Below are 15,221 nucleotides of genomic sequence, written 5' to 3'. Positions count from 1 at the left end.
CACTGAAGCGGCAGCAACCCACCAGTCGGGATCTCGGCCATTTGAGCACTTTATTTGCGATAAACCTCAAATAACTTGCGATAAACGCATGTCCCGGTTGAGCTGTGGGCTATGACTAATTTCATGGGCAAAGCAGACAAAATTACAATTTATGTATCTCATTTTTTTTTTTTTTTTTACAAATAAAGCTTCATATTATGAGAAGGATACTTTCTATGACCTTTATCCTGCAGTCATGGTAAGAGTATAGGTTCCTTCAATCTAAAAAAAAACAAGAATCGAAAACAACAGTGAGAACCAGGAATCGGAATCGGACTCGATTCCAAAAATTTCGGAATCGAACAGCCCTAGCAAAAACCTTCTTGGACAACAGTTTTTCCCGCGCTCCTGTCAAACCGACCTTGACCATGCTGACGCATGCGCAGGACGCCAGTGGACTGCGCCATTTTGTTTCGACTGAGAAACGTTGTTTATCGCGCTCTGTCTAAAATTCGGTGAGTGTGCGCGGGGTAGAGAGAGAGAGACTCGTCCTTCTGCTTCCACCGTAACGTTCTCACAACCTGAAAACATGTCAGACTCGTCGACAGCAGACGTGGGGCCTGTGGAGGCGGGCGTTCGTAAATTATCGGAGCTGAGAGTGATCGATTTGAAGGCCGAGCTGAAGCGCCGAAATCTCGACATCGGCGTTTTATGGAGGGATATGAAACGCGTTCAATTCGGAGCTGAAAGTGACTGGCTGCACTGAAGCGGCAGCAACCCACCAGTCGGGATCTCGGCCATTTGAGCACTTTATTTGTGATAAACCTCCCCAAAATGACGACAGTTTAAAAGAATAGACCTATAAGAATGTATTAATAATCATACAATAGTATATTTCCTTGCAGAGACCGCTTTAGAGAACGCGTTAAACTCGCAGCGCTCTTGCGGCTGATTGAGCGGCAAAAACCGACCTGTCGGGATCACAGCCATTTTAACACTTTATTTGTGATAAACCTCCCTAAAATGTCGATCATGTAAAAGAACGGACCCATATTTTATTTTAGTTTTACACAACTGTGGCTGTTTCAGACATCAAACTGGCTTTGCAGGATGTTTTGAATTCAATGCTTACTGTAATATGCAGCGAATGAAGTGTAGGTTGTCATTGTAGAATAATTATGGATTGTTGTGAAGCTGTGTAAACAGTAGGCAGATGGGTGGCAGTTAGACTTGTATTTGACTCTATAAATCATACTTTCATTTTTAGGTCATTGAAGAAGAGGGCGGGAATCCACCTGAAAACATGTCAGACTCGTCGACAGCAGACGTGGGGCCTGTGGAGGCGGGCGTTCGTAAATTATCGGAGCTGAGAGTGATCGATTTGAAGGCCGAGCTGAAGCGCCGAAATCTCGACATCAGCGGCAATAAGAGCCTGCTTTCAGAAAGACTAAAAAAGGCAAGAGATATAACACCAGATATAAACATATCTAATCATTTTGCAACTCCCTGTTATATATTAGATTAAACATGCTTTGCATGCATACTGGTGTGGATGTTTACTGTAGTAACGTTACATGTGCTGTTTATAGGCGATTCGTGCTCTGTTTTTGCTGATAGGATGCATTGGATTACTAGTGTTAATTTGTCAAATGCATAAGTTTTTTTTGCATTAGGGTTTTTTTTTTTTTTTTCAAAACTAATTTTCTACATAATCATGTTTCACAAATCTACACAAAACTTGCTTCAAGTTTATAGTTTGAAAACATATTTTTCTGTTTCATTCTATAGGAAAGAGACAGGATGAACCTGATGAACCTGAAGATTGCACCCTTGAGGAGGACTCTGTTGATGGCCAGGTGCTTCATCATATAAAGTTGTTCACGGATATGATCTATGTAACTGGGTTGGGTTATTTTGCATAGGTTTATCAAAATTAAGAGCCGCCTTTACTTCCTTTAGGAGGACCTGGATGCTATTCCAGAGAACCTTCATGAGATGGATATTATGGACATGAATGTACTGGATGAAGCTGATATGGGCAATGGAGGTGGGCTTGATGGAGATGAATATGACGAGGAGGTTCTAGACACATTGTCGAATGAAGAGAACACAGACAACCTGAGGGAGGATGATGCAAATGACCATGACGTGGAGGATGTCTGTGATGTTGTCATGAGTAAATCTGGGGAGGAGGTGAGGTTTTAAAATTAGCCATTGATGCCGCCGTTCTGTTCTTATTGCACATTGTGTGACGCTTTCTTTGGCTTTTAGGAAATGGAGCTTAATGACGCAGATGTGGATGAGAACCAGGAAGCGCCTTGTCAGGTATTCAAGTTAACATTTTTGAGAGTTGTTTCTTTCTGATGGGCGTTGGGTTTCTTTTATTCATCTTTACTTATTTTCCATTAGCAGGGGGATGATGGTGAGCATGGATGCGAGGACACAAAAAGTGAAAAAGGTACTGTATGGGGTTGTCTGGAATTGCTCTTAAGGTCAGGGTGAAGCCTTAAAGTCCTTTTAGCATAAATGTATCAGGTTACTCAGGAACAAGAGACTGGAAATCCAAAGTTGATTACTGGCTTTATGCATTGCTGTCAGTAGACATTTAGCCATTTATATTGATTTAGCCACTTTATAGTCACATGCTTTTTTGAAAGGTGCCGATATGCAAAGAGCCAGTAATCTGTTTCAGTTAGCACATAGATTGGTTTAAATGGTTGTTGCAGATGCAATTTAGTGTTTCTAGGTTGCCTAAAGAAGACCATGAAGAGAAGTTGAGAAGAATTGGATCATGCTGAAGCAAAATCTCTATAGGACTCAAAGTTTGTTAATTGGAGATTTCACTAATGGACCATTTGCTTGTTTCAAAAGAAACACAATTCCTGTAAAGACAGCACAAGCTGCTGCTTCCATATCACGGACTCTTCCAAGTACTAAAGTCGACGATGGACACTCGGATGTGGTGCAGGTCTTGTGGCTTTCCCTAGTCAACAGCTTGCCCTCTGCTTTGGGGTGCAGGTGAACTGAAAAGAAATGGCCTGTTGTCTGGAAGCTTGTTGATTGTTCTTGCTTTGGTTTTTCCAGTCTCTTCACAGGGTAGCTTGCCTTTGCTTGTGTATGAGACAGCAGAGGGCCACGTCCTAATCCAGTTCCACGATAACCATTGCAATGTCTCAGAAGTGATTAAACTCTGTGCCATTCTATTCCTGTTAAATCCGTAGAAAGTGAGAAAGTAGCCGGGTCTTGTATATCAGAGCCACTTAAGGAAGACACCACTGAAGAGCCGACTGAAGACGAGAAATCTTCAGTCTGGGATTCTCACAAAGCGGAAGACAATGTGCAGGACCTCGCTAACACCGAGGAGGCCACCAATTTGGAAGCAGAATCGTCAGCCTGTGAAATGGACGTTGATGCATCAAAGCAAAGTGAAATTGAATCAACAAGCAAGGACCAAGAAAACATTCAGGACAATTTGGTGGACACCGAGAGCACTTCTGCTCAGGCCGCTAATGCTAGCGAAACAGATTTGTGCGATATCGAAAGCGCAGTTGATTCGGAAATGGCATCTAAAGGAGAAGCGGTCGAGGAATGCAAGAAGACTGAACCTGCTGAGTCTTCAGAAGTGAAAGAGTCCTCTGTAGAGGGTGATGATCAGAAAAAGAGGTTTGTTGTTTTCTGTCTACTAGAACAATGGCTTTCTTTGTTTCATTGGCTCCTTTTTTAACAAGTATGGGTGCTCTTGGGAGGTGTAAGCAACTGCGCATTTCGTCTACCATTTTGTCATTTCTTTTCTACCTTCAAAAAGTAATGTACCAGAAATTTGGTTCACCATCTTAGTCCAAGGTATGTTTGACCTAATTTGGCTTCACATGACTATTTAAGTTGTAGTATCCAAATCTTTGTTCATTGCTTGAGGTTGTTTGTCCTCACTAGGTGGGTATTTGTTTACCAACACTGGTGATCCCATTTAAACTGCCCATTCAATTTCTCATAATGCCGTTTTGTTTTTCTCTAGTAGTGATGAGGATACATCAAGCAAGCCTGACTCGAAAGATGATAAAGGTGGGTGTCCAGTGAACTACTTTTAAACAAGAAGTTGTTTCTGGATTTTTCTAAATTGTTTATGTGCCCTATCAGGTAGCGCAGCTGCTTGCGGAAGGAACCTCTGGGTCAGTGGACTCTCTTCAACCACCAGAGCGACCGATCTAAAGAATCTGTTTAGCAAATATGGCAAGGTCTGCATGTTACAGAAAACTAGACATTGGAAGTTAGGTTTTACTGAGGTTAGACATTGTCCTGATCCATTATTACATGTCCGTACTTCTTGCAGGTTGTTGGTGCTAAAGTAGTAACAAACGCCCGAAGCCCAGGTGCTCGCTGCTATGGCTTTGTTACGATGTGCTCTACTGAGGAGGCCACAAAGTGCATCAGCCATCTGCACAGAACTGAGCTGCACGGCCGGATGATTTCAGTTGAAAGGGTACATGGTTTAGTTTATTATTAAGGTGCTAACACGCTAGAGGAAGCCTGAAATCACTGCGAGTGTTCATTGGTGTGTCTCATTCACCAATGACAATTCCTACATTTGGAGATCCAATTCACTTGATTTGTTTTATTTCAAACTGACTTGACTCTCACTTGAAATGGATCTTCTTTCCTTGCAGAAGGTTTCTCTCGTGTGTAAGGGCCTTTATTTCTAAGCTTTCAATTATGAATTGCACCGGTGCATGAAGTATTGCATCGGTGTTGGGTGGCTGTCAACATTATTGACGCTAGGTGTGGAGTCAAAGCCAGCTGATTGATCTGTATCTGTATTTAGGCTAAAAACGAGCCTGCCGGAAAGAAGCCTGCTGACAAAAGCGATACCAAAAAGTCTGGCAGTGACAGAAGACACTCTTCGGACTCTAAGACAGAAAAGTAAGTTGAAGATCAATAGTATTTGAAGACATCTCTGCATGCCAAGTAAGTGTAACAATCTCATCATACGGATTCATCCTTACAGATCTGAGAACAAAGAGGAGAAGTCTGAAAACTCTGATGGAAAAGGTAAAAAATATTAGCTTGCATTCACATTTGTTAATACCTTAAGTAGTATATTAAGGCAGTGTTTCCCAACCTTTCTTTAGTCGCGGCACATAACACGCAGAGCGTCACACCACGTGAAAGTGAATCCTGAGCAGTCGGAATTTCAGTGCATCTCCAGTTATTAACGACATCAGAAATGGATATTATATAATAGCTGCTTTTTTGAACATTTTAGCAATTTAAAAATATTTTAAAAGGATTTTTTACACGGCACCCCGGTTGGGAAACACTGTCTTAAGGTGTCCAGATCTTAATGGTTCAATCTTGCCATTACAGAGCCAGGAGGAGAGAGGACTGTCGTGATGGACAAGTCAAAAGGAGAGCCAGTCATCAGCGTGAAAACAAAAAGCAAAGAACGAGTATGTTTCATAATTGGAGCAGTTTTAAATCCAACTGCCTTGTGGTTTTGGAAGTGTTGTTGAAGTGACGCACCAATTTCTGTTTTAGAGCACTAAGAGTCGTGACCGTAAGTCCTCCAGCAAGGAGAGGAAGGACATTTTGTCGTTTGACCAGATCAAAGAGCAGAGAGAGAGGGAGCGTCAAAGGCAGAGAGAACGAGAGATTAGAGAGGTGGAGAGACGCAGACACTCTGGGTAACTACTGCCTCCCATCATCATCTTCCCCTCAGCCTGATCTAGTGTTCAAAAACCAACTTAGCAGTTTTCCCACTGATTTCTCAACCTGTTAAATTACATTCCAGTGAGCGAGACCGCGACAGCCGTTCGGAGCGAGAGCGTATCCGCCTCTTCAGGGAGCGAGAGGAGAAAGAGAGGTTGATGAGGAAGCGCAACTGGCTGGAGGTGGAGAAGCAGCGACTGAATTCCGATCGCATGGAGCGCGAGTTTCTGGAGCGCGAACGTCTCCGAATAGAGTACGAGCGGCGGCGTGAACAGGAGCGCATTCATCGTGAGAGGGAGGAGCTGAGGCGACAACAGGAACAGCTACACTTTGAACAGGACCGACGTTCCCTTAAGAGGCCTTATGACATGGATGGAAGGTATGCATAGAGTAGGGTTGCCGAATTCCCAAATATTTCTTCTGCAAAAAATTTGCAAAACCAGAAAAAGACAAGGTTTCCACAACCAACTTCTAACTCTACCTGATTCTTTTTAGAAGTTCACTGACTAGGAGCATCTTGATTTGTCAGTTCTGACCCTGCAGCAGTTTCTGGGTTTATCCAGTTTTTCTGTTTCCTCTTTCAAATGTACAGAAAAGACGACTGGCAGATGAAGAGAATGACCATGGATGATCGCTATGGACGGTCGGATTTGGGACGTCAAGATCGCTACCAAGACTTTGACCACAGAGACCGCAGCCGCTATCAGGATGACATGATGATGGACAGGTAATGCCAGCTCTGTCCAATGGCACCCAAATTTCTTGTGTATAGATTTTGCTACTATACTATAATAATTTGCATGCCTTTTCAAACAGGAGAGACAACCGAGGCGGGATGCAAGGAGACCGAGACAACCAGGTAAGAAAAGTCCTTCACAGACCATCATTAGATTTAATCCTCAGGTATTGGACGACATCTCATCATATTTTCTCCATTCACAGCACTTTTCAAATCGGGACAGACATGGCAGGGACAATCGTGACAATTGGGGTGGCAGCTTTGTCAAGCGTGGCATGAATCCTTCGAGGCCAGTGCCAGGCGGGTAAGTTGTTTTTTCTCTTCTCGTCAGATGTGCTGCTTCATTAAATGGCAAAGACCTCTCTTTGTTCAGTTGTTTTGCTCTGTTTTCTTTAAGTCGTGACAACCGAGACTGGGAGCCTGGACGTAAAATGGACGGGGACAGAAACTGGCAAGGTTTGTCCGATAAACATCTGTTAAGTTCAGAAAAGGTTGCATGTTCTCTTCCTTTCTGACTTACTACCTTTCTTTTTAGGAGCAGACCGAGGTGTCCCGGGACAGGGTCACATGGCACGGGGTGGAATGGCAAGGTAGCGAGATTTACGCTTTTATTGTCGTGTTTGGACTGTGGTGGGTATCATGGGTAAATTGTACCAGTTTTTTTTTTTTGTTGCACCTGAAACTTATATTTGTCTGCTCTGCAGCCGAGGTGGATACATACAGACAGGGACGTCCCAGTCACTCTCTGGAGCCTTAAACCGACCGAATCAGGTGATGCAAGGCAGCGGAATGCAGGGAGGCGGAGCCTTTGGTCGACGCTATTAACTTAAAACCTCTTCCCTTGTGTATCTGTTGTGTGTAAAGAAACTTTGCAGCTTGTACATTGCCAATCAGGCTTTGTAATTGTATTTTTTAAGTCCACTTTTCTTTTCATGGTGTAAAGACGAACAGAAAATTGGTTACATTGTGTAAAGAGAATTTTTCAATATTTTTTTTCTCCATTCCACATCTTTAGATTTTAGTCATTTTTGTTGTTGGTGAATGCTCAGGAATGTTTTGCTAAAATGAAACCTCTTTGACACCATGAACTTGATGTTCCCTTGTTTTTGATGTGTTTCAATAAATTTATTGTGGAATTTTCTGTAGGGAAAGGTACTCTCGTTTAATTATGATGCACATGTTAGCATCATATTGCCATTAGGTGGCGCTTTTAGTCTAAGCATTATTAGAGGAATTGAAGAATGCTGGCAGAGCTATGAGAATGCAAGTATATATTTTTTTTTTACATTTTCAGAAAAATGATGCTACATATTAAGTTGCATATGTTAATTTCGTATTTGAGGTTTGCACTAACAAGCACAGCTTAATAATATGTGGCATCTCTCAGTAGTCTTGGTTCGAGTGTTAGATGTATTGCATTTCTAAACTGAGCAAACAGATGGCATTACCATCATTTCCACCAGCCAATTGCTCAATACATCTTGATTATTCAGAGCATGACTTTCATTGTGTAGGAGGACTGGTTTTTAATAAACAATTATAAATAAATGCACTTTTTGCATGACTTCTTAAATGTCAAAAGATCAAACAGTTGCATTTTGTGGAAGTGTGATCACTAATATTTCTAATCATAACCCTCAAGTTCCCATATTGCAAAGGAATCCATTTCCTGAATGTTTTATTTTAGTGTATATCCTGGATCACTCTGGTAGTTCTTTATGGTTCAGATGTTCCTCAGAATTTTATTTATAAGTTAGGGGGTGCCTTTGTTCCAACTTTGAGCATCTGCATACAGTCCTGAATCTGTTTTCAGTTAATAATTATGACAACAAACTACAGGGATATTGTGCATTGGTAGCATGAAATTATCCATGGTAGTGTTATGGGATGTTTAATATTTCAATACAAATCACTGCAGTACAACTTCTGGTGGGAATTCGTAATGGTCATCCCATATGTTTGAGTGTTTAAGAGTAATTAGCAACAAAGATATCGATAGAAATCAATGAAACCTTTGGTTTGACTCCAGGGACTCGTAACGGATGATATCCTGGGTGGTGGTGAAGTTGGTGTATGATGTTTCAGTTCTTCAATGTCCTAAAATAACCTCTGTCTCAAGTGATAACTTCTGGGGGGGGGCATCTTGAATGATGTCACTAACTTAGATCAGGTCGTGCTTCAGTGGCCAATCACATCCAGGCTGAAGGTTTTGGAGGTGGAGTCAGATTTTCATTCCTAGAAAAGCCTGGAGGCCATAAAACTTTCATTATGTATCATGCTGTTGAAATGTGCCAAGAAGTTGTTCATAATGCTCCCTACAATCCCGTCTGAACTATTATCCAAGAACTGCTGGTTGCCTTCAGTCCTAATGATATTGTCCATTGTTTCAGGTCTGAACGTTGTTCGGCTGTTTGAATTGGCACATGTTCTACTCTGAAAATACGCTGGCATGTAGAGCAAGCCATTTGGAGCAGAACCTGAGCAAGACTGGAAATTCAATTACTGTACCACACACACCCATGAGAATTTCTGTTCTCCCCTGCAGTCGACTATACAATGAGATTTCTGGAAGTTTCCCAAAAGAAAAAAAAATCCTCTTTAAAGCCTTGGAAGAACATGAATGTGGGGGACCCTTTTGCTTAGAACATGCCATTGGCATTTCTCTCGTTTCCCTGAGCAAAACTTATTGAAAATTCCCATTATACTTAAGCAACTGGATTCAAATCTACAGACTTCAACAAGTCTGTATATGCCTAGTTAGTGTGGTTCAGGCATGCAAACCCAGAAACATTCCTCAAGCACCTTTTGAGCTAAGAAGACATGGTAGCCACACTTTTGAGTGCTTCCAAGATTTATCTGCTGATTTATATTTTATCCAGAGGACATTTTACAGGTAAGAGAGATGCCTTTATGCTTTGTCTTGCAGGTGGTGGCTTTATCTGAGGTAAATGAAAGGACAGGAGGTGTGCTATTACTATTATAAGCAAAATAATTTTCATTTGATAAATGATATAATTTACTATTTTTGTCCAACAATTATTATAGAGACCGGTAAGTTATTTTGACTTGAGCCATTCAAAACACTGTAGTATTATGTGAGCATTAGGTGCTGTTCACACATTATGTGTTGTCTTAAAGATATATTTTTTTAAAAAGCACAGGGGTTATGTGATGTGTTTAGAAAAAAAAAAGTAAATAGCACAGGGGTGCTAACAGCCAACAGCTGACAGTCGTTGATATAAATGCAACTGGGGGGAAAAAAACTTAAACCAGCCCTTTCGCTGGTCTCCCAGGCTGCCCAAGTTGGTTTTTAGCTGGGTTTTAGTTTGTGGGAATTGGCTTATATTTTGTAGTTTACTCCCTGTATCTTTGTGGTAAATAAATGTATAATTTAACTGGACTCCAATTTAACCGAGTATCCTTTGTTTATATATATATATAATTTCAGAAGCTTTACAAGACATTAGCAAATACATAAAACACCATGAAGGCCTGTCTTATGACCGAGAGCTCATAAAACAACAGCACTAGCGCATCAGACGTGAGGCGCATCCAAACAAACAAGAGCTTCTTCTAGACTTCAACGCCTTTCAAAGGTATGATTTTTAAGGCGTCCAGACATCTGTATTATTCCACAATACTTGAATATGTACATATGAACTTTTATGAAGCACTGATTTTATTTAATTTTTTGTAGGGAATTCCACCTGCGTCTCAAGCCAGATGTAAATAGCTTCACAGAAGATTTCAAGATCCAGTCAGAAGATGAAACTCAGATGGTGGATCTATCTCACATATATTCAGGAGTACTAAAAGGTAGGATATTTGAAACGCATTGGCCTGGTTTCACAGTCAGGGCTTAGAACAAGTCAGGATTACGCCATAGTTCAATTAGGTTTAGTACATTTAAGTAATTTTTTATAAATATGCCTTAGACATGGTGTGCATCTTGAGACAAAACAAGGACACTGACATATTTTAAGATCAATCAGTGCAGGTTTCTTTCTCTTGAAACAGCTCAGACTTACATTTTAGTCTGAGACTATAGGCTTAAGCCTTGTCTGTGAAACCGGGGGTTTAAGTGTTTTGGATGCCACAAAATTCTTATCTGTAATTAATTTTACTAAGATGAAACTGTTTTTTGTCTCAAAGATGAGAGGGAATCCTCATGTCAAGGGTCTGTTCTTGAGGGTCAGTTTGAGGGCTCCATTACAACAGCCAATGGGACGTTCTACGTCGAGCCCACTGACAGATACACCACCTCCAACACTGACCACCATTCCATTATTTATCACGAGGATGATGTGGGTAAGTGTCAAGTGATCATAATGTATTTCTTTCTTCACTGAGTTAAGGCTGTGATTTAGTGTGTTTCCTTTCAAAAATCAGTATTTTTGTCATTTTCCAGTGAAGACTAAAAAAATCCATAAAACGAGAAACATTTAATGATGATGTTGCAAGCAGAACTGTTCAATATAATAAGACTCTTCCAACCCGATCTAATGAGATGTATTTTACGAGTTTGCGATTTCCTATGACTTGCATGATGTGATTTTGTACGGAAGCATACTATTTTTAGAAAAAAGCCAAGCATGAAGATTCACCTCAAGCCTAACCATATGAATTTGTACGATCTCATTTGTACTCTTTTTGTAATTTTTATTGGAAAATAAGTTAAAACTAGCAAAACTGTTTTTGTTAGCTTGAAAATGGCAATAGCATTGAACTGGGGGGTATTTTTTATTTATTTATTTATTTATTTATTACTGCAGTTGATTGCCCTGTTAATAAGTGGTGTAGAAGTTGCATGCAGGAGAATCACACGTGTTTCACATTATATTGATTGTTCAAACGATAGAAATATTATAAATCTCACAAATTGAAAGTCTCAAACAAAAAGAGTCTATTTATACCACAAACTACAATGATGAATGTGATGGAGAAGGTTGATAATCACCGTAATGCATTTACTGTTCAGCCAAGCCATTTTTAAATCCTAATAATCTTTTTTCTTTGTCAACTGACATGGAAATGATTGCTTTAAGTAGCCAGTCTGTAGAGGATTAAGGATATCTGTCATGTACTGTAAGTAACAGTATGAGATTTTCTCCGTGTGTAATGGATATATATATTCTAAGGCCACATTAAAAATATGATAACTTTGTCTCTTTTAAGGATGTTTTTGGCATTAAGCATGCAACCTCTTCTGTACAAAAGTTCGGATTTGCTTCAAATGAATCTCAGGATGCTCAATATTAGATTTTACAAGAATGCAAAATAAGTGCATTTTGATTAGTGGTCTCAGACTTTTGTAACCTGAACTGTTTTGATGCAATTTCTGGGATTTACATTTGTGTCTGTGCACCTCTTTCGCTGGGGTCATAAAAAGACACGTCCTGTCTTTGTATAGCAGGAGGTAAACATTGGCAGAGAGACAAGTGTATGTATAGTCTTTGGATATTGGTGGTCATGTGATCTCGTGATTGAAGTCACACCATTTCCATGTGGTTTCAAGGTTACTCTAGTATTTCCCATGGATGCAGAGGCTGTTTATTAATATAATGTGTGTGTGTATATGTGTATATTAGTTGTGTTTTTACAGTATAATAATTTGCAGCAATTTTTAGTAACGGATTTCCTGTTTGAGTCGCTTGATGACTAAAGCTGATTGTACGAATCAGATCTGTTATTTACACTCATCTCATTTTTGGACAATGCCGTGGTTTGTCCGACATCTGGAAGTTAAAACTAACAGGAAGAGGACCAGCTTTGATTGGGTTTCACTGCAGCTGGCTGGGTAAAGGAAACAACCAATCAGAGTCGACCGCATGAAAAACATAGATACGAACACAGAAACAGCACAGTTTAGCAAGTTTGAATTTCATCATCAATTCATTGTCATATCTCAATGCTAGCAACACCAAAGTCTTTGGTTTAATTTCCAGGGAACTAATAATTGTACTGTGCGATTCAAGTGACGTAAATGTAATTTAATAAATAAATAAAAATACAAGATCTGTTCCAGGTTAGTCTTTGATTCTGCAAGTGTTCTTGGATAAACATTCATTTTAATTTCTGCTCCCCTCTGGTGTGGATTGTTTTTCGATTAAATTCAGGCCTATTTTTCCTCAAACAACTCCTGAAACCTTTCTGCACTGGTCTCCACATGCACAACTACTTGAAAGAGATGCACGCAGGATGAAGCCAAAGTCTGGAAGTAATTCCATCAATGGGTCAATGCCCGACATTTACCCTTTATTCTCACATGCTCCATTTCTCTCTACTCAAACTCACCGATCCAGGAACGACTCTGCTAGCCTTTTTATTTTGTTCCAAAGAATGATCTGAAACCAGTGGTGTGACCTTGCTGTCCACTTTATTTACAGTGAAGGATTCTAATTGGTTGATTCTTGCACACCCGGATGGTGTGATTCAGTCACGTTGCTTCTCTATTTAGAGTCAACTTGACATTTATTCCTAAACTCCCAGTCATTGATTTTACAGTGTAGGTAAAACTTAACCAGGCTGTTGTGGATGTCAACCACCTGACTTTGCATGAGCTTGTTTTTTTTGTCTCAAATTAATTTTTTAGTTTTTAATTTTAATCTGATTTGTGCCATTCTTGAGACCTTCCTGAATGTGGATTCATAATGTAAAACCTTCTCCATTGAAGTCTGAGAGTCAGTTTCCTTGAGTTTTAAGGTCATACCGTCTACGTAACCCAGCTATGTTATGTCTGGTTGGGGTCACAATGCACCACTATCACAAACAATCAGTGCAGCTGTTTTTTGTAGTTGATTGAAGTTTCCATGAGAATGTTTTTAAGATATTCTTTAAGAATCATAATAAAACAACATGATCAATGTGTTTTTATTTGTTGAAAGGCTTTAGAAGCACTGTAACTTTTGTAGCAGCCTTTGAAGGTTTTGAAGTGAATTTTTTTCACAACAACAGTCTAACTAAGAAGCTTCAACTTTCAGTGTCAGATTTTAAAGACTTTAAATAGAATGTAATATAACTTTTTTGTGGTGTGTGAGATTTAAACTTGGTGCCTACAATTACTAAAATTTGTTAAATCCAAAAGCGATTACTATAACATTAACTATATATTAACATCCACACCAACGCACTATAACGTTCTGTAAATCCTCAAGCTCAAAGTCGGGTGGATTCTCTTTGCCTGTCAATGTTTTTGTTCATCAGCTGGGAAAAAAATTGTTCTGAAAGTGATTCCATTGATATTGTTCCCCTGCGTTGTTATCGTTATAGTTGTGGTGTGGACTTCCCTGGAACAATTATTAAAACCATAGTTTTAGTTATCATCCATGGTGTGAACAGCCTTAAGGCCCGCACGTCCTAAATGACCCATATTGTACACCTGTTTGATTTTATATTTCTAAGTGTTCAGTCTTTTTTTCTTTCTGACGGATGATAAAATGGGGGGGAAAAAACAAAAACCAAAAAAAACAAAACAATTCAATGACGTACATGACTTTTATATTGTAGGGTAGATTTGGGACTGCACTCTTAAAAGTAAAGGCTCCAAAAGGGGCTTGTTTTTGCTGTGATGCAATAGAAGAACCATTTTTGGTTCCCCAAAGAACTTTTCAGCAAAAGGTTCTCAAAAGAACCATTATCTTCTTAGTGTATAGAACTTTTTCATAACCTAAAGAACCTTTTTCCACTATAAAGAACATTTTGTGTAATGTAAAGGTTCCATGGATTTTAAAGGTTATGAATACCTATAAAGAACCTTTTTTGTTTTTTTAAGAATGTGGGCACTTTCTTGGCAGTTGGCAACCACCAAGGACACCCTAACAACCAGCAATACACTAAAACCACCTTAGCAGCACTTTTGCAACCACCCACAACACTTTCCGCATTGAGGCAGTGACTTTTGCAAGGTTTTACAGAAAGTGTACTTTTAAAAAAAAAAAAATTCTTCCTTTTAAAATGAAGACAATTATAAAAATAAGTTAAATTCAGGATAACAAGAGAAATAAAATAACATAAAAGCTATTTATAAAATGTACTCTCTTTTCATTTGAGGCACAAGTAAGTGTCAAGTCTAGCAAAGTTTAGCGCAGTTAGAGATTATATTACAATGAGGTTTTTCAGAAAAGATACAATCGCCAAAGTCCCACTTGAGCAAGCATGTCGGTTTTGCAATGAATTCATAATTTCAAGACTGTACAAAAGGGTCCAATATTTTTGCAATCTTTCTTTGTCAGAATGTCTGTGTGTCATGTAGTCTTTTATTTCTCAGGCCTCATTCATGAGCCACAAACAGAATTATTTTTATTGTGCAAATGGTTCATAAAACCATTCTTACATAAATCTTACGTTTCGTGAGAGATTTACACATTTGCTCTGTGTTTACTGAATGAGACCCAATGAGTTATTCATGAAAATATGATTTTTTTTTTTTTTTTTTTTTAGAAAAAAAAAAAAAAACAAGTCTGGTATAAGTCGCATTTTATTGTTTCATTCAGAAATAGGCCTAATGCCGGCCCGGAACGCACATTTTCAAAGGAGAATAACTGACTGTAGCATTGTTTTTCAGATAAACAAGTATGTTAATTTAGCATGTTTCTTAAATATCTGCAAACATATTATGATATTTTTATGCTTTAGTAGAGTCAAAAACTTATGTACAGCACCTTTAATATATTAATATTTCATATATTAATACAAATAAAATAAATTAATAAATTGTATTGGTGATGTATTCAATTAGAATAAAATATAATCATTATATATATATATATATATATATATATATATATATACATATATATAC

At 39.0% G+C, this 15,221-nt stretch overlaps 1 protein-coding gene and 1 pseudogene across 1 annotated transcript; both read left to right on the top strand.

Moving 5' to 3' along the window:
- The first annotated feature begins 1,762 nt into the window (after window positions 1-1,762).
- On the top strand, window positions 1,763-7,965 carry LOC107757477 (scaffold attachment factor B2-like). Its single transcript, XM_016574950.1, has 19 exons — window positions 1,763-1,835; window positions 1,939-2,173; window positions 2,249-2,304; window positions 2,389-2,437; window positions 3,201-3,642; window positions 3,995-4,041; window positions 4,117-4,214; window positions 4,310-4,459; window positions 4,799-4,896; window positions 4,982-5,025; window positions 5,341-5,423; window positions 5,512-5,657; window positions 5,765-6,061; window positions 6,275-6,409; window positions 6,499-6,541; window positions 6,625-6,725; window positions 6,819-6,877; window positions 6,957-7,011; window positions 7,126-7,965. The coding sequence occupies exons 2-19, from the start codon at window positions 1,975-1,977 to the stop codon at window positions 7,244-7,246; spliced, it is 2,223 nt and encodes a 740-aa protein (XP_016430436.1). The 5' UTR covers window positions 1,763-1,835; window positions 1,939-1,974; the 3' UTR covers window positions 7,247-7,965.
- Window positions 7,966-8,842: 877 nt separating this feature from the next.
- Window positions 8,843-15,221, top strand: part of LOC107757453 (disintegrin and metalloproteinase domain-containing protein 10-like) — an 18,591-nt pseudogene continuing 12,212 nt past the window's right edge.

This window comes from Sinocyclocheilus rhinocerous, unplaced genomic scaffold, assembly GCF_001515625.1.
Source record: "Sinocyclocheilus rhinocerous isolate Xijiao unplaced genomic scaffold, SAMN03320098_v1.1 scaffold2578, whole genome shotgun sequence".
Taxonomy (NCBI): domain Eukaryota; kingdom Metazoa; phylum Chordata; class Actinopteri; order Cypriniformes; family Cyprinidae; genus Sinocyclocheilus; species Sinocyclocheilus rhinocerous.
This window is presented reverse-complemented; position numbering and strand designations above follow the sequence as displayed.